The sequence below is a fragment of the Bactrocera tryoni genome, chromosome 1, assembly GCF_016617805.1.
Source record: "Bactrocera tryoni isolate S06 chromosome 1, CSIRO_BtryS06_freeze2, whole genome shotgun sequence".
Classification (NCBI taxonomy): Eukaryota; Metazoa; Arthropoda; class Insecta; order Diptera; family Tephritidae; genus Bactrocera; species Bactrocera tryoni.
Genome location: NC_052499.1, coordinates 51,703,085 through 51,725,709, shown reverse-complemented (window position 1 = coordinate 51,725,709; position 22,625 = coordinate 51,703,085). Strand labels below are relative to the sequence as shown.

Below are 22,625 nucleotides of genomic sequence, written 5' to 3'. Positions count from 1 at the left end.
ACAATCCAAAAATACCTCAAAAAATCTACCCCACTACGAAAATATGGCAGTTGTCTAACGTAAACAAAAATCAGCTGTTCAGCAACACAGCTGCATCTCTCTTTCTGACTGTAGAGTCAGCTGTTGAAATATAACTACTCTCTCGTTTTGGCATTGCACTTAAACATATTACAGTGACTAAAAACTGGGCAAACATACTGATGAAATCATATATTCATAAATCGAGAACTGAAACGAGCAACGTAATGAATTCAATATTGAACATTTTAATTGAGTGGCTATTTGTTACAAAATAAAAATAAAGTAAAAGTGTGGCTTGTTTGTTTAAAGAAGACTTCGTTAATATGCTATGGTTTGCATAACTGTATTTAATTCTATTTAGATAAACAATATCGCCATTGTTTCAGGCAGCTCTGCATAAATTTATTTACTATTTATGCTTGACATATAGTAAGTACATGCATGGCACATAGTAAGTATAAAATAGGGGCAGTGACTTCGCGTCAAGACCCACTGTGCTATCAACAAATCCCAACAATCAAGTTAGCTCCACAGCTGAAGCGATTGCTCACTAGCTGGTTTCGTCGTCGGTGTTTATTATGTGCGTTGTTTGTTCCATTCTGTATTCTTTCTTAAACGGCTTTTATTTTTACAATTATTCGTAGTTGGAGGAAAATGGAAGTTTGACCTGTCAAATTGTGGATAACAGATAATTTTTTTTCATTTTAGTAGTCAATCAGCAGAAAGTTTTGTAGTAAGATTAAAGTCTGTGTCTATATATTAAAAATAAATTATCACGCAGTCTATCAACAACTACTACAGTATCCAACGTCAGCAGCATAATATTCAGAAATGAGCAGTTATTAAATATATGTTACACGAATTGGAATCGTAATTTTCCTACCCGTGAAAAGTGAAGTAAAGTGAAAAGTAAAATAAATTGAAAATGAATGTGTTGTAAAAAACAGCATAAAACATTTAATGTGAAGTGAAAAGACGGCTAATTTTTGGCTGCAAAGAGTTGGCCGCATACTCCGTACAGTAAGTGCACAAAATAATCAAAAATCGCATTGTTAATATAAATTTTAATAAATCGAGTGCTGAGTTAGGTAGATAGACATATGTATATATATGTATATACATTTGTATTCATGTGTAAGCATTTAATTGTGATCTGTATACATATGTAAGTGTACGCATGTACATATGTACATATGTATGTATATACGAATAGGTGCTGCAATATTTCAAACCTACAAGACTATGATGTACATATTTAGATTGATACTTTAAATACGACCGTATACAAGTCCATTTATATGAATGTTGATTTCGTAGTACCTATATTCACTTCCTCTGCTGTTGCACCGAGGTAGACATTAAGGATTTAACAAGAAACAAGGATCAGTCGCATTGTATTCTGTGAATTAAGGAATAACCTTCACTTTGTTACAATTACAAAATGCAATTTTGTTATTAGGTATCGTCACTACCTATAAAATTTAGTCATTCAATTCTTCGAATGTATGTATGTAAGTACATATGTATATATGTATTTATATCAGTGGAGCAGCAGTAGGAGTAGTGGATATGACACTGCTACAATTGCTGGCAATATGTAATGTGTATAATGAGCATCAAATATAATTATGTAGTTGCATATATAGTACATATATTTACTTGTAATCATATTGTGTGATGATAAGAACATATTTGACGTTTAGTGAATCTATTTTATTTGTTTAAATCTATTTTTGCAAAGCATGGATAATTTAAATACCATACATATGTAACACGTTCTCAATCGTCACAGTATTTTACGAATTTTTAAAAGTGTATTAGTTGAATTTTATAGTTTTTTTGTACATATGTTACATAAATATTTTAAGTAAAATTATATTTTTTATTCAATTGTTATTGTTTAATTGATTAGCAATTTATTAGGGATTATCTGAATATAGCCGTATGTGTGTACTGTCTTATATGTATATACAGATTGAATTTTTCATCAATAATACCAGGTCGATAATACCGAAATTGCTGCCAATGTTTTATAACCCATCTATTTCTTTTTATTTTAGCAATTAATTGAGCAATTTTAAATATGTATTCAAGTATTTTTTATTAAGTTAAGATTTTTCTATTAGGACATTAATGGTCATAATATATAGGAAAATTCAGAATGGACATGCTTTTCTTATTATTCCTTTTTTTTTTGTTTAAAAACTCCCAGAAAATCATGAATCTGTTATCTGTCTATGAAGATTAATTTTGTTAAATAAAATTTAGTTTTACTTTATATTATACGTATATTAGATTTATGTATACTAACATGATGTGAAAAGGAAAAATTAAGAGAGTACTCATGTGAATATGCGTAGTATAAATTTAAATAGAAAATATTTAAAATTAGATAATTTCAATCGTACATAACTACATACTACTATACTATTATATCTTATTTTATTAATATGTATTTTTTTATTTACAGATTTGAAGACCAATACTAAAGTTTTCTATAACAAATATTGTAGTTGGTTATAAGAGGACTAATTTTTAGGACATATTAACATACTTATGTACATATATATTTTGCACGTGCTCATGTGTGTAACGTACCTTCAAGAATGCGCTTAACATCATACTGCCACAGTTTTACGGTTCCAGAATGTGATTATGTTTTTTGTTTCAATGAAAAAATCATTGTGTGTTGCGAAATACAGGACATAAAATAGATCCCGCGTATATGTAGCTTTTTCAGTGAAAAGAATAATGCACAAACATTGATACATACATTTTTTAAATTTTAATGTTTTAATAAAACCTGCAAAACTGACTCCAAACATGATACAATCAACCCAATCAACGCATGGTGTTAGCTCAAATCTCTATCACCAGTTGGTGCAACGCGAATTGAATCTGTGGCCACAACGCAATCCTCGAACATTTACTGGGCATTTATATACGGAGCGCTATCGAGTTGCAAATAATTTATATAAGACTGATTTGCGAGCTCATTACGGCTGTGTGAATGCTATAGAATTTTCATATGGTGGAAGATATCTCGCATCAGGTAAGATATACATACGTGCATACATATGTACATACATATGTAAAATAAAGCAGCAAGATAAAAAGGTATTAATTGGCTTTTTTATGAGAATAGATACAAAAGAATATACATACATATATGTACATACATATGTACATATACGGTCAGTTTAATTATTTATTTTCAGAATTTTTTTTTTTTTTTTCAGAACAAAAGTATAGTTAAGCATTTTCATTTCATATTTTTTTCATATTTAAATATATCCGATATCGGAGGTTAAGACGAATGAGCAGTTTCTTAAAATCAAACGGACGCGTACACAATTTTAGATCGATATCTTAAAAACTGAGTGACTAGTTAAACAGACAGACGGACAAAAAGACGGACATGTCTAAATCAACTTAGTAGCTCGTCACGCTGCGTGTTACAAGCTTCGTGGAGAAATTAATATACCCTGTTCAGAGTATAAAAAGAAATAAACACAACAACAAGAATATTTACAAATAATTCTTTTTTAATCGTATCTTGTATCATCGTATTTTTAGGCGGCGACGATAAACGTGTACTTATATGGGATATTGAAAAAGCAATTGCCCATCATGGACGCCCCCGTGTATTACAAACGGAACATACCAGTAATATCTTCTGTTTAGGCTTCGATCGTTGTAATCGTATTGTATTGTCTGGTGGAAATGATGATTTGGTAATAGCACACGATTTTGAGACGTAAGTTGAGCTCTTTATCACAATAATTCTTAAAACATAGCATATTCTATATCTTTCAGCGGTAAACTTGTCAATGTCTTCAAACACAATAATCCTGTGTATGGTCTATCCATTGATCCGAAATGTGATAGTATTTTTGCGACAGCATGTGAGGATGGACAAATTTTAGTGTTCGATCAACGGGTTGACACGGCCGATCCTTTAGTTGTAGCTCAACAGCACACATCATTTCATGCAGTTGAATTTCATCCTGCTGGTGGGAATTTTTTAGTCACTGCTAATTCTAAACGAGGAGCTGCTTTTTGGGATATACGCAAACCGCATCAGTAAGCTTAAGCTGACTCCTTATTAATTCAAATATAATACATTTTTTAATGTTTTTTTGTATCAGTCCTGTTATACAATATGGCGGTCAGGTGGATGATCCACCTAGTTGTATGAGTGTGCGTTTCAATTCGAATGGAAGCCTTATATTAGCTCTGCGTCGTCGTTTACCACCGATCCTTTATAATACACAATCGCCGGAACCGGTTTGCACATTTTACCATGGAAATTATTATAATTCATGCACCATGAAAAGTTGTACATTTGCGGGAGAAAACGATGAATTTGTCCTATCTGGTTCTGATGATTTTAACCTTTATGTATGGCGTGTGTCCGATGTGAACTGTAAGTTAAATATTTATGTCCCTTTATGAAATCGATAAATATTTAAATTTGAAATGACTTAAATAGTGGAGAGGACTGATCAATGGGTAGAAAATACGCAAATGGTGTTATATGGGCATCGTTCCATTGTTAATCAAGTTCGCTACAACCCACAAAAATGTCTGCTGGCATCTTCTGGCGTTGAAAAAATTGTAAAAGTAAGTTATATCACAAATATTTATATATTAAATAGTTATTTTACGACATTATTTAACATTTGCCCTGTTTTTAGCTATGGAGTCCGTTTTCTCAGAAAGACTGGACCGGTTCGTTGTTGGAAAAAGCAACATGTCCCGAAAACCCGAGGGAATTGTATTTACCTTATAATATCTCTTCAATGTCTACGTCGCCACATAGTTGGTCACATATGTCACATGACTATAGTAGCCGTAATACCAACGAAGATCCTCGAATGATGGCGTTCTTTGATTCGCTAATCCAACAGGAAATCGAAAGCTGGGATGCGGACAGCTCAACAGACTCCTCACATAATTCAGACGCCACTCATTCATGCTCCAGCTCGAATGATAGTTCAGATAGTAGCCTAGATGATGAAAGTGATGACGATGACGATGATGATGATGATGGTGGTGATGGAGGCGATGCTGTTACTGAGGTCATCAGTGTTCCCGTCAATGTACCTAATGGAAATAATGTAATACGGGAACGTCCCACAAGACATGCCAAACGACGTCTCACTAAACGAAAAGGTTTATTTTAATACTTAAAAAAAAAAATATTTTTTTATTTAATTTTATAAGATTTTCTTATTCATTCCTTTTTTTTCTATTTAAAGATCTTAAACGTCGTAAATCAATCTATAGAAAAAAAGCTAAACCTCAACGTCATGCTTTTGCTAATCGCATTGCTTACTTAATTGCCACCAAACGCAGTCGCCTAAGGCGTTTAGCAATAAAGGGGGCGTCTTTAGGAAATAGGCGACCTTACAAAATTATAAAAGTATGTGATAACAGTACAAGAAAATGTGAGGCCAGCTGTAGCAAATCGATACGCTCGCGTTCACAAGTAAAGCGTAACCAAGCATCTCACCGACGTAGTCACAATTTATCACGTAGAAATAACTTTACTATCGATCAAGATGTGTTAAGTGGAACTATTGCATCTACCTCAAGTGCAGTGGCGTCTGGTCAGGCGATAACCAATACAACATCCGAAGCAACAACGATAGCAGGGAGTACAAGCAGTCACCGTTACCAACGCCGAAAATATAAAAAGCGTAGTGTCTATGGTGAGTTCCTATATAATATATACATAGTATAATATACATATACATAGGTATATATTATTATTTTTTTTATATTTTACAGACACATCATCAGATGATGGAAGAGAGATGTCCGCTTCTATTTCAACTATTCCTAGCAATGCTCCTAGCACAAGCACTGGAATAACCACAACACTGAAGGGTGAGTACTTAATAAAATTATAATAGCTTTAAACAACAGGAAACTTTATTCAACAAATTACCAACTTATATAATTATTTAACCACGATTTAGTTTCACTGTAATTTTATACATTCTTGAAAGGTTTTATTTATATATAAAATTGCTTCAAAATGTTAAAATCCCAATATACTAAAACGGGTATATTTTGACATTGCTCAGGTATACTCAATTTATTTAATTTAAATATTTTTAATCAATTTTATATATAAATAATACTCACTGATAGACATATTCAGCATACAACTTCATGGAATAATGAAAATCATTATAAGTGGTATATGGGAGTTGTGGGTAGTATTAGCCTGAGTTTTATGAAATTACCTTACATACTATCACCTTATATACATATATGGAGTAAAGTCAACCGGTTGTCAGAATATCTTGATATTAGTTATATGGGAGATTGGGCAAGTTTTCGGCCGATTTTGTCTATTCAATGCATAAAGATGCTAATAACGATGCAACACCCACCTAATTTTATTGAAATAACGTCCATATTTCCCAAATATATGCAGTATAAACTAAACCGGAAGTTCGAAATAACTTATATTAGGCATATGGAGGCTAAGGGAAGAATTGACCTGATTCAAACCATTTTTGTCATGCAGACACACATGAGTTAGAAGGACACTCTCTCCGAACTCCAACAATATATCTCACAGATTGACAGTTATTTCCAGTAAAAATTTAGCACGAAGGATTGGGGTCTCCATATTTGGTAATTGGGGTCTTGAATAGTTATGATCCGATTTTTATAGATTTGAGATGGCATATATTAAAAGCTCTATTTGTTTCGTTCTGGAATATAGAAATGTCGGGATAATATGACCGACCAAACTTTCAAATCTGTCAAGTGGTTCCGGAGATACATACATATGGGGGTTTCCTTTAATATGGGCGGTGTCACGGCCATCAGTTTTCATCAAAATATCTTAATTTTTACTCAAGTTACGACTTGCTTTGGATCATTTATATGTACTGTATATAAATATACCCCAACAACCGTTATATATAATATATTCTTTTTATTTTAAAACAAATTTTTAATTGCAAATACCGTATTAAAAAAATGTCATCTAAAGCATATAATTAAGGATTAAAAGTATCATACTCTGTAGCAACTAAAGTTGAGCAGCTAATACTCTAAGTCACTTGGCGGGCAACGTATACATTCAAATGATTTAAATTGTGACAAAAAGCACCCGAAAATTGTAATTAAATTCTCCGAGTAAATGGTTTCAAAAAAATATATTTTGCTAAGTTGCTAGGACTGTCCTTTTAAATTTTTTTACATCAAGTCGAGAATATGATATCATGTAAATGGCCGCCGCCACTCTTGATTGTCATTTGAGTATTTTTTATGACATTTTCCATCACTTTGGCCAGAACTTCCGGCGATAAGTCCTCACATTCTCCCCCGCAAAAAGAAGTCTGGAGCGGTCAAATCAGGCGATCTTGCTGGCCTGTGCAAATCGCCAAAACGGGCGATTAGGCGCCCGGGAAGTGCATCCTTCATCATATCGGTTGTGGCACGCAGTGTAGCGTACCATTGTTTATTTACGTGTATTTCGCATGTGTTTACTACACAAATGTCAAAACAGAACTGACATTAGAGGTCAATTGCAAAATTTATAGCATCTTTTGATCATCTTCTGACTTTTGCGCCACCCTGTATAAGCGCGATCTGTCAACTAGTTTTTTTTACACCGACTGCTTAAGTCGATACACCTCAAGAGTGCGTTGCGATTTTTACAATGGATAAGAATATCGAACAAAGAATTTGTCTAAAATTTTGTGTTTTTAACCAAATTTCGTGTGCGGAAGGTCGAGAGATCGATGAAGACGACCTTCGACCTCTTGAACTGATGAAAATATTAAAAAAATGCTTGAAAATCGTATGGAGAGTGTTATAGAGATAGCAAGAGAAATCTCTCGCGAGTCCGTTTGAATGATTTTGGTGGATGTTTTGGGAATGAATCGCGTTCTTGCTACTCTTCCCGATCAAGCTGAATTAAAAAAGAGTACCGTAAACACGTCTCTTTGGTCCAAAATCGCAATAAATATCACCGTATTTACCAAATTTGGCTTCGTGTGATTTTTTCTTGTTCCCCAAACTGAAATTTCCGCTCCGTGGACAAAATTCGGCGAAAAAATAAATATTGATGAATAATTAAATATTTTGCGTTTTATTTGCAATTTCCGGGTACTTTTTTTTCACAATGTATATTTGATCAATGTTTCTATATTTGGAAATAAAAACTAAATTTTAAATTTTTACCAAATATGTACTTAAATTAAAATTTTTAATTTTTAATCTCAAAGAACTTGGATGAAATTTCAAATTTTCATTAAAAAGTAAAATAAAATTTTTTAAATTAATTTTTAATCCAACATGCTTAACTAGAAAATTCGCAACCCTTACCATGAGTATGAAGGTTTATTTGATACTAAAATCGCATATCAAACGAAAAGTTTAAAATTACGAATAGCATAAGAGTTCGTAATAGTAATGCCTACATGTGAAAAATTTATAATCTTGTTAATTATGTATGTCGCGTTGTCAGAAATAATCTCGAAACCTTACTCCACTTGCCGTTAGAAAGTACTAATCAGTCAAAAAGTTTAATATTTCCTTTATTACGTCATTCAACACATGCAAAATTTCTTATTAGAAATTCGAGAGGGACAGTCACAGACTAAACAATGAAAATAATTTTCCGAATGACCGTTACTTGACTCTCGTCGTGCGAATTTTGCAGAAAACTCTAACTTGCTTGCAGTGTACGATTAATTCTAAGAACAACACAATTGTCGCCAACATACTGCCAAATATGATGGTATAAAAAGACAACTGCAGATCATTTAGTGTTAGAACTTTCCATTTGTCGCCACTCTCGTCCAGGTATCCCACAAAATTTCGAGTTTTAATCCTTGCTTGATACTTCGTATCTGCAATCCAATGGTCAATAAGTCCGGCTTGTACAAATTTAAGCAAGAATATATTTATGCTCTTTTCCAATGGTGAGTGACTAGGAAGCAAAAAAGCTATATTATAGCTTTTGGGATATTCGGGTATTTTATGTATTTTCTTTGTTAAAAAATAGTGTATGTCATCGAGTTCGAGTGAAGAAGCTCGAGTAACAGATGCAAATTTTCCGCCTCTAGCCATCGTGTGAATAAGACGCTCTTCTAATTCGCCAATTAAAAGTAATTTCTTATGTAAATTCTGATATATTTGAGAGCTATGACCATAAAATAGATCGTCTCTCATAGCTCCATGCTTAATATATATTCTTATATTGGCTTCATCTAGCTCTTTCATCGTATTGATGTCCTTGTAGTGCAGTGGCCGTATGTAGACTGTTGCCAAACTTGATTCAAAAAGTGCACCGAAGATCACACTCACCAGACAGAGTGAAGCTATAAAGATTCGTTCTGATATAAAGGGTGGATAACTTACAATATTAACACGCACCCACATCACCCACGTATCTATAAAGATGCGTATATACTGCAGTTTATGTTTTTGCGTTAGCAGACGACTTTCCTGTGTTTGCAATTTTTGCAATTTCAATGAAACAGATCCTTTTGTCGCAACACTCAAATTTACTCGCCTTAGCAACATCCATATAAATGGAGTGAGCATTCCGACGAATATGAAAGAAATCCAAATGTCGATATTCACGGCAAATAGAGGGAGTATAGATTGAGGTATACGACTAGCTTTTTTCACATAACAACAAAGTTCATCAGTATATACAGGTGAAGTAAAACCAATATCGCGCGTTAGATAGTCCTTTATAAAGAATCCAGCCAATATAATATCCATCTCAAAGCGTATCATTCGTCCAAGTGCACCATTGTAACTGCCATTCTTCGAGCGTGTGCTGCAAATAAATTAAAAAAATGAAGTCCATAATTCAATTAAGAGTAACTGAAGATCTTTATAGTAGATACTTTTTTTTATATTAAGACAGGGTTCAGACGAGGACTCGTTTTGTCACTCCCTATCGGCAAATTCTGTTTTGATGTTTTGTATTCACACGAGCGACACGAGCCCAACAACTTGAGTCGGACAATTTTCTGCATTTTCTTTCATATCACGTTCTCAAATTCTTGTGCTCTTCGCTTGTGATTACCTAATTTTTGTCCTTATTTACCTTTTACTAAAACATTTCTTTTATTTGCTTAATTCATATAAAACATAGATATCTAATAATAAAAAAATTTCGAACTTAATGTAAATATTCTTTTGAACCCAAGCACTATTCCAAGCAAAATTCCAAAATAAAAAGGAATACCGAATTGCGTCGCAGCGACCTGTTAGGAACAAGAACAAAAAGCGTGCCACCCGAACATGAGCGACACGGTCCCTTCGTATTCCCTTGTCGTCCCCTTGCATGCAAAAAACGGTTTGGGCGTCAAACATAGGGCTCCCGAAGTTTAACTTTTTTTGTTTTATCTTTAACTTAACAAGCAAACAGAAAACATTATTTTTAATAAAAATACAGGGTTGTTGACATACCCGAAAAAGCCAGCGTCCGGCCATTGTAGATCCATCGTGAAATTCATTTTACTTGCCAATAGATAAGCCACTTTGGCGTCAGCCCCCGTTGCTCCAATTACTTTTTTTGATGTTTCGTTCATAAAAATTTCTATATCGGAATAAACGGAGTGGAAAATGTAGGTGCGGAGTGGATACTCATGAAAATTAAGAAAAATACTCTTGTAGCTTTCTTCACCCAAACTAGTCATCACACCACGTTCTGAGCCAATTTTTGGAAAGGGATTCAAAAATAAGCATTCTATGCCGCTATTGTTCATGCTATTCGGGATTATATAAAAAATCTTCAATGCTCCACGTTCTATCCATTGTCGCCGAGCCAAATTCAATAATTGTTATTTATCCGGTTGATCCAGCAAAATATTAATTAATACACCCTTGCGTGAAACATATTTATTTAAATTCATTTCTAAGTCTTTGCTACTCATCACCATAGCCCAGTGTCGTCGTTGACTGGAGTGAAATTGCTCCTTTATATCACCCACACTCAGCTGAAGTGAACAGTATACTATTTGCTGTAAAAACTGCTGCACAATACTATTTTCAAAGTAGCTTTCATTAAACAAATGCACGTTTAGATAATCAATTCCTTGCAAAAGTTCTCTAAAAACACCAATTTGTAGTTGATCACTGTCAGAGGTCATTTCAATTGGACCTGACATCAAGTCTAAAAATGTGGGTGTTGCGATCGGCTGGGCTGTAAGGAACTCAGCCGTGTAGAATGCAAAATAAGCAGTGACTAAAAAGCGATTTCTAAGCTCCTGCATTACGCGTACTTATGAAAAATGAAATGAGCTTGCTTTTGGCATAAAGGCTCTATTTATTGAAAAGTCTTTGTCAGGATATACATATGTACACATTCGCATTTTGTATCTCAATATATGTACATATGTGCACACGCGCATACATACTAACAGTCAGCACTTTGCTGTTACACCTTAAACGCGCCTATCATGGCACCATTGGCACTAGAGAAGTTTTGCAAACAAATAAATTATAGGTTGTTGACAAATAATTGACAGAATCTTTGTTTGCCCCTATACAATTTGTGTCAGGTGTCAACTTTATTGAATGGATTGTAATAAGCAGTTTTCCAAAATTAGCTGCTCAATTCTTATCGCTGTTTGATATCGGTTGCATAACCACACTCCACTGCTGCGCCTACTATTCAAAAATACTCATGAGCCAGGCCAGGCATTAGAAAGGCATGTGGGCGTTGCTTTTACCGCCCACAAAACGATAGTATCTACATACATATATATTTCTAACTACACGATTGATTACATTCTTTTGTGACTTCGACAATTTTTGCCAATTGAAGAAAATTAATAACAAATTTCCCAATAAGTATGCAAAGAGAACCTTAGAGAAATGTTCGTATTACAATGAACTGCCTACACTGATTATAACACCAATATGACAATAACCAAATATAACCGATACAATTAGGGAAAGCTTAATCTTGTTGAGGGTGCCGGCTTTCATTCGATTTACTTTAGGCCAGAAGGATCTTGCGACCGCAACCCGTAAGAGGACAGCGCACCTCCAGCCCGTCCCCACTACAACGACGGCGAGGCTGGGGTGCCTTTCCTTGACAATTCTTCAGCTTTACCGTTACCTGTGATTGATTCCATCTCCCTTGCAATTATGATAGTATGAAAAAGATCATCATAAAATTATTTATAAAGAATTAAAGTGTGCGAGGATAGCGGCACATGTTCATTTAGATACTCAGCTTCGCTTCTCTGAGTTGATTACAACTCTCGCAGCCAAAAGGGTTGGCAATGTCGACGTTTGCAATGTACAAACTGGCTTAGAGCCCTTAGTTCTGATGAGCGTTGAAAAAACTCTCCGAATTTTTTTAGTGCTTTTGTAGCCTTTTCTAATGCTTCCGCCACACAAGTAGAAGTAGAACATGGTGTCACAGAACCACAGGAAACTTTCGGTGAAGGTACCCACATTTTTGTAGCTCCTCTGCAGCTGTACAAGGCAATTTCTACATTTTTGCTTTCTCCTCGATATTATGCTCCAAGAAAGCTTTCTATCTTTGATGAGCCCTAAATACTTCATCTTATCCGTAGGTTGGAGGCAAACGTCTCCCATACGCTGCAGTGGTATCTCCGGAAAATTATTAAGTCTTATTAATAATTAATTATTTAATTACTAAGTAGATATTATATTATTTTTATAGTCATTATTAACCACGTCAATTGCATTTAAGTGCTAATTTCATGATAAAATTGCACATGCTGCAGAAAATAACAAAGGAGAGTTTAAGTTGTTGGGGTGTTGGTCCAATATATGTACATACATATGTATTTATATTAAAATCAGTCTTGCTAACAGAAATTTATATATACATACATATGAGTTATAAACTCAACCAAAGGGTTGAAATTTAAAATATTGGGTATTCGTATTGAAGGAAAAGTAACTGGAGGCACGATGCCTTTATTGGGCAAATCAACTAGTTAAATTCAAATGAAAAGTCTGAAATCACTGTAATATAATAGGTAAAGGGTTTTTGAATAGGGCACTATAAAAGTAGACCGATAGGTACAGCGAACGGCGCCATATTTTTCCCCGCTGTTTTTACATGGCATCATCTTTAAGAGCACGGTTTTTAATAAGAATGCTACAAAGTTTTATTAAATAAAACAAAAATAGGATATCAATTAAATTCTTTATTCCTGTGAAAGTACATTCGTTAGAACTCCATGAGCCACCATTGCATCCCGAAAAAATTACGGTTTGGCGCGATTTATGGGCCGACGGCGTCACAGGGCCGTACTTCCTTCGTGATGATCAAGACCGACACGTTACTGTGAATAGAAATTCCTACCGCTCAATGATAACCGAATATTTTTTGCGCGAATTGTATGATATGGACTTGATTCCAACAGGACGGCGCCATCAGCCACACAGCGAATGTCCCAATCCATGTATTGGAAACCAAGTTTAGTGAACGTGTTATCTCACGAAATGGCTCAGTCAATTGGCCGCCTCGATTGTGAGATTAGACGCCGTTAGAAACGTTTAATGAACTTCGTACGAATATTGAACCTGAAATTGCAGCAGTACCGACCGATTTATGCTTGAAACCGTTGAAAATTGGGTTCAGCGTCTGGACTTCTGCAAGCATGCACGTGGTGGCCATGCAAACGAAATCGAATTTCATACATAATGGCATCGAATGTACTTTCACAGGAATAAAGAGTTTCATTGATATCCCAAACCGTTTTGGTTTTATTTAACAAAACTTTTGTAGCACTCTTATTGAAAACCCCTATATATGAAAAGTTGGTTGTTTTGACTCAATATAATATATTTTTGGAACCACGGAATATTGTAACCAGGAAAAGATGTTATCTGGATGTAGCAGGACGCAGATGACCTGCCAGAACACCGCTCTCTGGACTACAATATCATATCAGGAGACATCTGACCCACATGCTCTCTGCTAAGGAGTATAATACATTTCTCTCCATGCATGGTTCTGCTCGCGTGTTTTCGCAGAAGCATCCCTGCAGTCACTTGCTTGAAACGGCGGCGCCTCCTAGAAACATCAGCAGAATATTACTCGTAACATGTCGAAGAACTGGAATAATATATCGACGAAATTTAGGACGCGACCAATATTCCGCAGGTACTGAAGGTCATTTACAGTGGAGTATTAACACCTCCATTGAGTCTCTCCCAGTAAATAGTGTACTTGGCGTCCAAACACTACCCATGGCAGAACAAGAGCTTGAGTAGCCACCTGAACACAAAGTTAGCCTTTGCGCTTCGTTAGTTAGTTAACTTATTGCTTTTCTCAAGCGGGATCAGGATAATCGTTACAACAACAACAACAATAATGTCAACCGGAATTTCAATCTGCTGATGGTCATACCATATATTTTGCAAAACAATGTAATCCTTTTGAACACCATGTTTATTTCCCCCAACTTGACCCATAACTTCTTCTTCTTAATTGGCGTAGACACCGCTTACGCGATTATAGCCGAGTTAACAACAGCGCGCCAGTCGTTTCTTCTTTTCGCTACGTGTCGAAAAGGGGGGTCTCTCATCCCAGGCTGTGTTTTCTTTTTCATTGGAATTGTTTTTTACGTGGCGGGTCCCAAACCCAGCGCACAACCCTATGCAGGGGATGTTTCGCCTTCTCACATTAGCTCGCCTTCGAACGGATGTTCTTAGGCTACCCAGAGGATACTTGGTCAAAGACCGGAAGTAGTGAGCTGCTTGAGCCATGTGTAAAAGAATCGTTTCTGGCCACTCCCAAGTGAATGGCGATCAGAGAACTTTCCTCACTTGCGTGAACTTCTACACATGACTCCATCCTCCTTGACCCATAACATAGAAAGTAAATATCTCGGTGATAATAATTGTTACAATACATTTCTTTATTTTTTTAACATATCTGAACATGGTAATTTGGTATTTAGGTTATCTTTCCACTTCACACTTTCTGCAACAACCACGAATACCGCATTATATTCCATCGTCTTTCATTTTAATCTTCGTACATTTGCTACATCTTTTGAGACAGAACTCAATGATTAATGACAATCCGGCCAGAGAATTGCCCAATATAACCACATAGAATGCCAACTGTAAATCGTTAACCGTAAGCACTTTAAATGTATTGGTTTGCTCGAAATCCATGCCGCTTTTCATTATATCGATATCAACTGCGGTTTTCATGTCGTTGATCCATTTTTTAATTAGTCCCAAAGAAGCGAATTGTAGGAGCAAATTGTTGATAGCTTCCTCCCAGGGGGCATCTTTCGGTATGACATACGAAATGGTATAATCTTTTGGACATTCAGGTACAATATAGACTTGCTTTGACAATATGAATTGCAGAGATTCTAACAGCAGCGAATTGGCGCGTGAGACTCCGGCTTTTCCACCATTTTTGGCAATATCCAATATAACATCGGCGTTTAAGTTCTGCACATGCACTAATTTCTTATTGAGATTTGCAAAAAGTGGAGATGTTTCGCTAAAAAATAGATCATCCGCCATTGAAGAGTATTTGTATATGACTTTTAGATTGCTCTCATCAAGTTGCTGCAATGTGTTTATATCGTTATAATATAACGGATGTATGAATACAGTAGCCAAACTGGACTCGAATATAGCGCCAAATATAACGCTGACCAGGCAAAGTGATGCTATAAAGATGCGTTCCGAGTTGAAGGGCGGATACTGCACAAGATTCACACGCACCCAAAGCACCCAAGTGTCTATGTAGATTCTGACGAATTGCCACCACTGACTACGTTCAAGCGGTGTGTCGGCGCACTTTCTAATGTTGAGGTATATATTTAGTTGTCGTATTATGCACCATATTACACAGCATACGAAAGCGGTCAGTATGAAACCTAACCAAACGTCCACATTTACCGAAAACAGTGGTAAAATAGATTGCGGAACGCGCTGAGCTTTTGGCACGTAAATGCATAATTGATCATCGTAAACGGCTACCGTAAAATCCATGTAATCTCCCACCAAATAATCTTTTATAAAGAAACCCGTGAGACACAAGTCGATCTTATCCTCAATAATTGCGCCAATCGCACCATTATATTTACCATCTTTCGAGCGTTCACTGTAATATGAAGAAAACCATATAGTATCAAGCGCGGTCACAATAACAGAAACAACAACAACAACAATAAAGTCAACCGGAAGTTCAGTCTATTGATCGTCCTAGAGAATATTATTTGAATATAAATTCAATGTTTCAATTTAGTTTACGACAAACCGACAAAACTCGCCCAAATACAAACAATAGTTTTTAAGATAACCGTGTTCAAAAAATCTCGATTTGTATTCATATATGTATATGTACATACTACATCAGCTGAAAGATTTTTGATCTCGATTAGAGTGGTTATGAGGCCTTCAAATTTGGTTTTCCAGCAATCCATAAGTTTAGAAAAAAATAAAGAGGATACTGTGGATGGGCGACCAGTTCATAGTATAATTTCTTTAGTTTTTCGGTCACATAAGCTGAATGAGTCAGAGCGGCATTGGAAGTATTATATACAAATCCAAGATTTCCACCAAAAATAATAAATATAGCCTCATTCTAAAACCAATCCTTTGAGATCGTTCTGAAACTTTGCCAGTATTTAGATGAAGGTTAGTACTCTAAGGGAAGAATAAAAATTTTTTTTTAACGGCGTGATCTTTTGGTTCCATGTTGTACATGCAGACAATTGTCTAAGATAAAAGCTAACTTTGGTTGCACCGAAACTAAAATACGCTTCACAAATAAAAAAGTTGTCCATACAAGAACTTGATTTTGATCGGTCAGTTTGTATAGCAGCTATATTCTATAGCGGTCCGATCTGAACAATTGTTCAGAAATTATATGGCTGTCTTGGACAATATTCCATGCCAAATTTCGTAAAGATGTCTTGTTAAACAAAAAGTTTCCCTACAACTTCATGGCAAACCCGTAATATACCCTGTCAGGTATAAAATATAAATAAGAACAAATTAATGTTTTCAACAAACTAGTATTGTAAAATATACATACCCAAAATAGTTGGGATCTGGCTCTTGCAAAGCCATTGTAAAGTTCATACGTTGTTGTAAAAGTTCTGCCACACGTCCATCCACGCCATATACATCCTTAATCGATGGATTGCTTTTATTAAAATATGGGCGGGCATAGACTGATTTGAAAATTTGCACACGCAACGGATAGCCATGCATGTCCCGAAACAGTGCAGTATCCAGCGATTCACTGTGCTCATAACGAACAATTTTCCCATAGCTTTGCCGGGTATAATTGTAGTCAAAAGGATTAAAATAAAAAATACCTTCAACTGTGAGCAAGAAATTCTTGAAAGCTCTATATTTAGTCCATAACGTATTTAAAGCATGAAGCACATTACTATTATCTGCCGGCAATTGCGTGTCACTGAGTATGAAAAAGAATACTCCCGCTCGTTGCACAAAACGCTGCGCGACCTTGGCTAGTTGCTGCGAATCAGTCATAATCACGAAACTATCGCGGTTACTTTTAACTGACAATGACAACTGCGTCTTATTGACAAGATCCAGCTCATCATAGACTTTAATAATTAGCGGCAGATTGTTATGACGAAGGAACCAACGCACATATGGGTTGGCGTCATCGCTTTCCAATTGCTTCGCACGTAGCAACACATTGAGGTAGGGTATCTGCCAGGTGTATCTATGAAGTTCCTCTCCAATTTCTTCAAAATTCATCGCTGTAGTTGTTGTATTTGAAATCATGTCATACTGCCCATGTTGTTCTATTTTAGCCTCTATACAGTACATTGGAAGTAGTAATAAAACATAGTAAATCATAGCTTCATGTGTTGTGCGGGGTACATACAAAGTACCTGTACATATATTCAAGTATAACGAAAATTCCGAAACACCGCTCTAAATAACACCAGCAAGCACACTGTCTAGATGTTGACTCTTACGATCCTTTTATAATCCCATATTTATGGTGCCCTGTAAAGTGGTGCACATAGTGGTATTTGCATTTTACCATATTCCCCAACTCCAGTTCGGCGTCTCCTTTTGTGTGGGCCGCCAATAGTTTTGTAAACAAACAAATGAATGTTTTCTCAAAAGGGTGTCGTTAAATAAATGTTGCCCAATCGCAACATACAGCACACAGAGATATCCAAATATTCCTTACGCTTACACCTTTCCTATAATAAATGCACACATTTGTTTATTTACAAATCAATTTTTTTGCCACCTGTAAACGAGACATATCGCTTTATTTTGCAACTTCTAATACACATATTTGTAAGTATGTGTTTATATTTAGGAGTCCTATAGAACTTTGAATGCTTATTTACGCATCTCATAGTAGCTGACAGTATCAAATTCAATGATTGATTTACTTTTGTACACATTAATACATATACTTATATTTTGATTGGAACCAATAACACTACTTACAATTTTGACACCTGCTGGATCACAGCGGATTGCCAAATTTTACTCATTTAACAACTCCAATGATACTAAACAAGAATCAACTTAAGGCCTTACATCGGCTCCGTCGAGTAAAAAACAGCCTTTTTCAACAATTTTTTTCTCATATAAAAAATTAAATATTTTATTAGAATTTTTTATTGTTACAAACATACACTTTTAATAAAACAAATTGCGACACCATTTCCGGTGAGCCCTCGGGAAAAAGATGCGCCTGCGTTGGCAGGATAACTCCTTACAGGATCATCTAAAGTAAAAAAATACGCGTTCTAGTTAAAATCTTAACTTAGAATTTGGACAAAGGAAAAAAACCGAAAATTGCATTTTTGGCAGACATTTTTACAAAGAAACGAAAATGTTTCCAAATTTTTTTTAAATAGTTCGTCCAAGTTTTTAAGGATTGTATCTCAAAATTTCATGAAGATCGGTTGCGTAGTTATCGAGAATTACACAGTTTCGAGAAAAACGCGTTTAAAGACGGGGCACTTAGCCTAGCTAGCTAGCCTCGAGCGCACAAGTTCTCAAGGCTGTACCTCCGAAACTATATACTTGAAAATTTAGCACAATATTCTATAGGTGTTGTAGAATTTAATAAGACAATAAAAAAAATCGATTTTTTGAAACCCGTAAACGCAAGTAACCCCTCAACCCTTAAAAGTCCACATTTTTGTTTAAAAAAATATTATGTTAAAATGAAAACACATTTTTTTGCAAAGTACCAATATTATGTGGACAAAAGTTGACTAGCTGTAGTCGGTTTTAGGAAAATGAGCCAGAAAGAAGGTTGTTAATTGTTTGTGTAATAAAAAAATATACTGAGAGCAACTTTTCAACTAAAGAATAATTAAAATTTAGAAACTTGTTTTTTGGTCGAACATCCACTTTGCTAAAATATAAAAAAAAAAGTTAAATTTTATTTCTGAAAAATATTTATAGAAAATGGAAAACAGATAAATAAGGTATTTCAATAATTTTAAAATATTTTTAAGAAGTTACGAGTATTTTGTCCGAATACAAAGAAAACAAGCTTACGAAAAATTAGAAAAAAAAGAAAATTGTAGAGCTCGTAAGAAAAAAACAGTGGTTTGCAGAATTGAATATGAATAATATTAAAAGCTTGATATTCACTTCTTCTCATCTATATAAGGTCCTCTTCCCCCAAGTGGGATGGCAAATGGAGTGATCTGCTAGCTGTCAATACAACTGAGACTTACTTGGTGGAAGTTCCACAGGCTATGATTGTGGTCTTTTGACATGCTTTCTTAACAAAACTGCGACTCTGATTCGTATAATACACGATGAAAATTTCCTCACCACATACGAGTATGTATGTACATATATTGTAAAAATGTATAATATATTTATGGACTTCCCCGAATTAGACCAATTGAATCGCGTATAAGCTTTCAAATGTGGCGATCTTGAAAACTAGAAGGTTAAATGTGTGCCTATGCTGTAATCTCACAAGAATCTTAACGCCTTGCCTCGGACTTGATTTGATATTTTTCTAATATTTAACTACTTTTTAGGTGTGCACGTGCTATTCATACAATATCCAATATAAGGCGTGAGTAAATATCATGTAAATGCCTAATCAAATGGTAATCTATTATTTGCACGCCTTTTCACTTATTTACCTATGCCGCTGAGGTATAACACTAATAACGTTGCTTGCGGCTTACATTTGTATATCGATACTCAGTTAAGATTTTACACTCTCTTTTTTGTCAAAAATTATTTTATGAACTAACTAAAAAAACATAACAGTTATATGGACAGGGAACCTCCTAAAATGTATATTTTGTGTCCGAACTTTCGTCCCAAAGAATGTTTGTCGCACACTCAATTTATTCGACCACTACTGTTGCTTACAAATCTTATCGCACTAACTTTCAAATATGTACATAACCCTAAGGAAATTTGTTTACTCACTCTCGCCAGAAATTCTGTAGCCATTTGTTGTAATACAGAATAAAAAGGAAAGTCTACTCATTTTCATCGACAGACAGTGTGAAAATCCGTCAGTAGCGTAAAACTTGCTACTGCTACATACATACATATGTACATACAGATATTTACATACATAAATTCAATTGTCTGAAGGTTCCTTCCAGTTTCTTTGGCTTTATGGTCAGCAAGTTCGGTACTTTTGCTACTTATGTAAATTGTTTATTATAAGTCGAAATTCCCTTTTATTGCTAAATATCTACTAAATGAATATGAAATTTATTTCTTTCAGATGATATAATCCGTTTAAGGCAACAACAGCAAAACATAATTGACTCTGACGAGTACGAGGACGACGAGGAGCCGTCTTCATCATCGTCAGCGCTTCAACGTCGCAGTCATAATATCGCCGATGTTGAGGTCGATCCAACAGTGCAGCCGACAAAAAAATTAAATGGCGTACGTCGCATTAACGACGCTGCAGCCAGGGAGCGCACCAACATTCTTAATGAACCGAATATGAATTCAGAACGTCTGATTAGTTTTAGCGTGGAGCGTGTCATTAATCAACACTCTCCCATCCACTCGAACGCCACGCAAGTGACTGAAAATCCACAGATATTATCCAGCGACTCTTCTTCCACAACACCAATTATCAATAATACCGTGTCTAGAGCAATAGAAACAACTCAACTACCTCAAACACAAAACGCAGATTCGCTATTCAATATTAGTAACATTAGCGATGGCAGTGTCAATATCAATCACAACAATATTAATAATAGTAGCGGGAGTAGCATCAGCCAGATTGTCATGCCAAATCGCCGGCGTCGTGCACACATGGCGTTTTCGGACAACTACTCCAGTCATTCGAATTCCAGACTATCGAACAGTAGTTATGCCGATGAGGCAGTCGAGTCATCCGCCTCATCTACATATATTGTTAGTGACGTAGTTCCTGAAACCAACGAAAATGGTCTAAACGGCAGCAATATTGGGAATAGTGGCAACGACGATACCAGACATAGTGCACACATTTATACCACGCCACTAAAACGACGCCGGATTACCATAATACCGACCGGGGATGAAGGCGAGGCTGCTTCTGACACCGAAATCGCTACAAAGTGGAATCACGATAACAACAATAGCAACAGCAGTATGTTACATAACGATCATGACTATCCGATTAGCAGCAGCAGTATTCATAACGTCAACAGTCACAACAGTTTCCATCACAACTCAATGGAACTGAATGGAATTTGTGTAGGCGATGATACGTCTGAGGTGGCTGCAACTAATTTACAAAAAGTACACCACAGAAGCATCAGCAATGGCAGCTTGAATAATAATACTACTAACAATGCTAGTCACCACAATTACGAACTAAATCGCGAGCATAGTGCGAATGCACATCACCAACAAAATGCCACATTGTTACTTCGTACACCCGATAGTGGTATAAGTATAGGTGCCACAGTTACACCCGGCCAAACAAGCAGCATTTGCCCCAGTTCAAGTGAATCGACAACCAGTCGCTGGCATCACAGTAACGGTGGCGGCATGCTTAGCAGCGATGGTGGGACAACACCCAACAACAGTGGAACTGTAATCAGTCATCGCATGCTACCGCTTTGCGACGACAACTCGAATGCAACAATGGGATTGTTTCAGCAGAAGGTTGCGCGTGTACGGCGCAATTATCGCAAAAAATTTGCCGAAGACTCTGACGAAAGTGATTAATTGACTGAAAATGAAAATACATACCTACAAACAAACAAAACGGTTAAGAAAAACACATTTTTGTTTTGAATAAGAACGGAAAGAGTTTATAGTTGGTCCACTTATACTTATATGCATCAAGATTTGAGCTATTTTCTAGTAGCATCCGACGTCTTTCACTAAAAGCACTTAAACCAGCTGTATACAAAATGATGATTCGCCGCATTCTTTGGCTAGATAATAATAAACAAAAAAGCAGTAACTCATTAAAATTAACTTACATACATACGAAACATATTTCATAAGAACAATTCAAAATTAATGACATTTTCTGTGAATACCTAAAAGCGTATAAATATACTTACGAAATTATTAACCATTAGTTAAAACGTATTTCTATCAATAAAATTAATTGAAAAAAAAACAATCAATTTGTCTGT

The 22,625-nt window shown here is 35.5% G+C and overlaps 3 protein-coding genes across 4 annotated transcripts; 1 reads left to right on the top strand and 2 right to left on the bottom strand.

Annotated features, from left to right (window-relative positions):
* The first annotated feature begins 610 nt into the window (after positions 1-610).
* On the top strand, positions 611-22,612 carry LOC120766212 (DDB1- and CUL4-associated factor 5). Its single transcript, XM_040091581.1, has 10 exons — positions 611-1,041; positions 2,492-3,073; positions 3,598-3,778; positions 3,838-4,104; positions 4,170-4,447; positions 4,514-4,644; positions 4,719-5,196; positions 5,283-5,735; positions 5,815-5,913; positions 20,756-22,612. Exons 2-10 carry the CDS (start codon positions 2,845-2,847, stop codon positions 22,204-22,206), a joined length of 3,567 nt encoding a protein of 1,188 aa, XP_039947515.1. The 5' UTR covers positions 611-1,041; positions 2,492-2,844; the 3' UTR covers positions 22,207-22,612.
* Positions 8,571-11,284, bottom strand: LOC120766213. Of its 2 annotated transcripts, XM_040091583.1 has the most exons (3): positions 10,480-11,284; positions 9,430-9,841; positions 9,285-9,374 (listed from the first exon to the last, which is right to left on the bottom strand). In XM_040091583.1, the coding sequence occupies exons 1-3, from the start codon at positions 10,776-10,778 to the stop codon at positions 9,357-9,359; spliced, it is 729 nt and encodes a 242-aa protein (XP_039947517.1). In that variant the 5' UTR covers positions 10,779-11,284; the 3' UTR covers positions 9,285-9,356. The 2 variants fall into 2 exon arrangements, with proteins under 2 accessions (XP_039947516.1, XP_039947517.1); XM_040091582.1 differs by having other exon boundaries at positions 8,571-9,841; positions 10,480-10,778.
* On the bottom strand, positions 15,010-20,509 carry LOC120769711. Its single transcript, XM_040096853.1, has 3 exons — positions 20,449-20,509; positions 17,069-17,903; positions 15,010-16,132 (listed from the first exon to the last, which is right to left on the bottom strand). The coding sequence occupies exons 1-3, from the start codon at positions 20,507-20,509 to the stop codon at positions 15,010-15,012; spliced, it is 2,019 nt and encodes a 672-aa protein (XP_039952787.1).
* Positions 22,613-22,625: the final 13 nt, after the last annotated feature.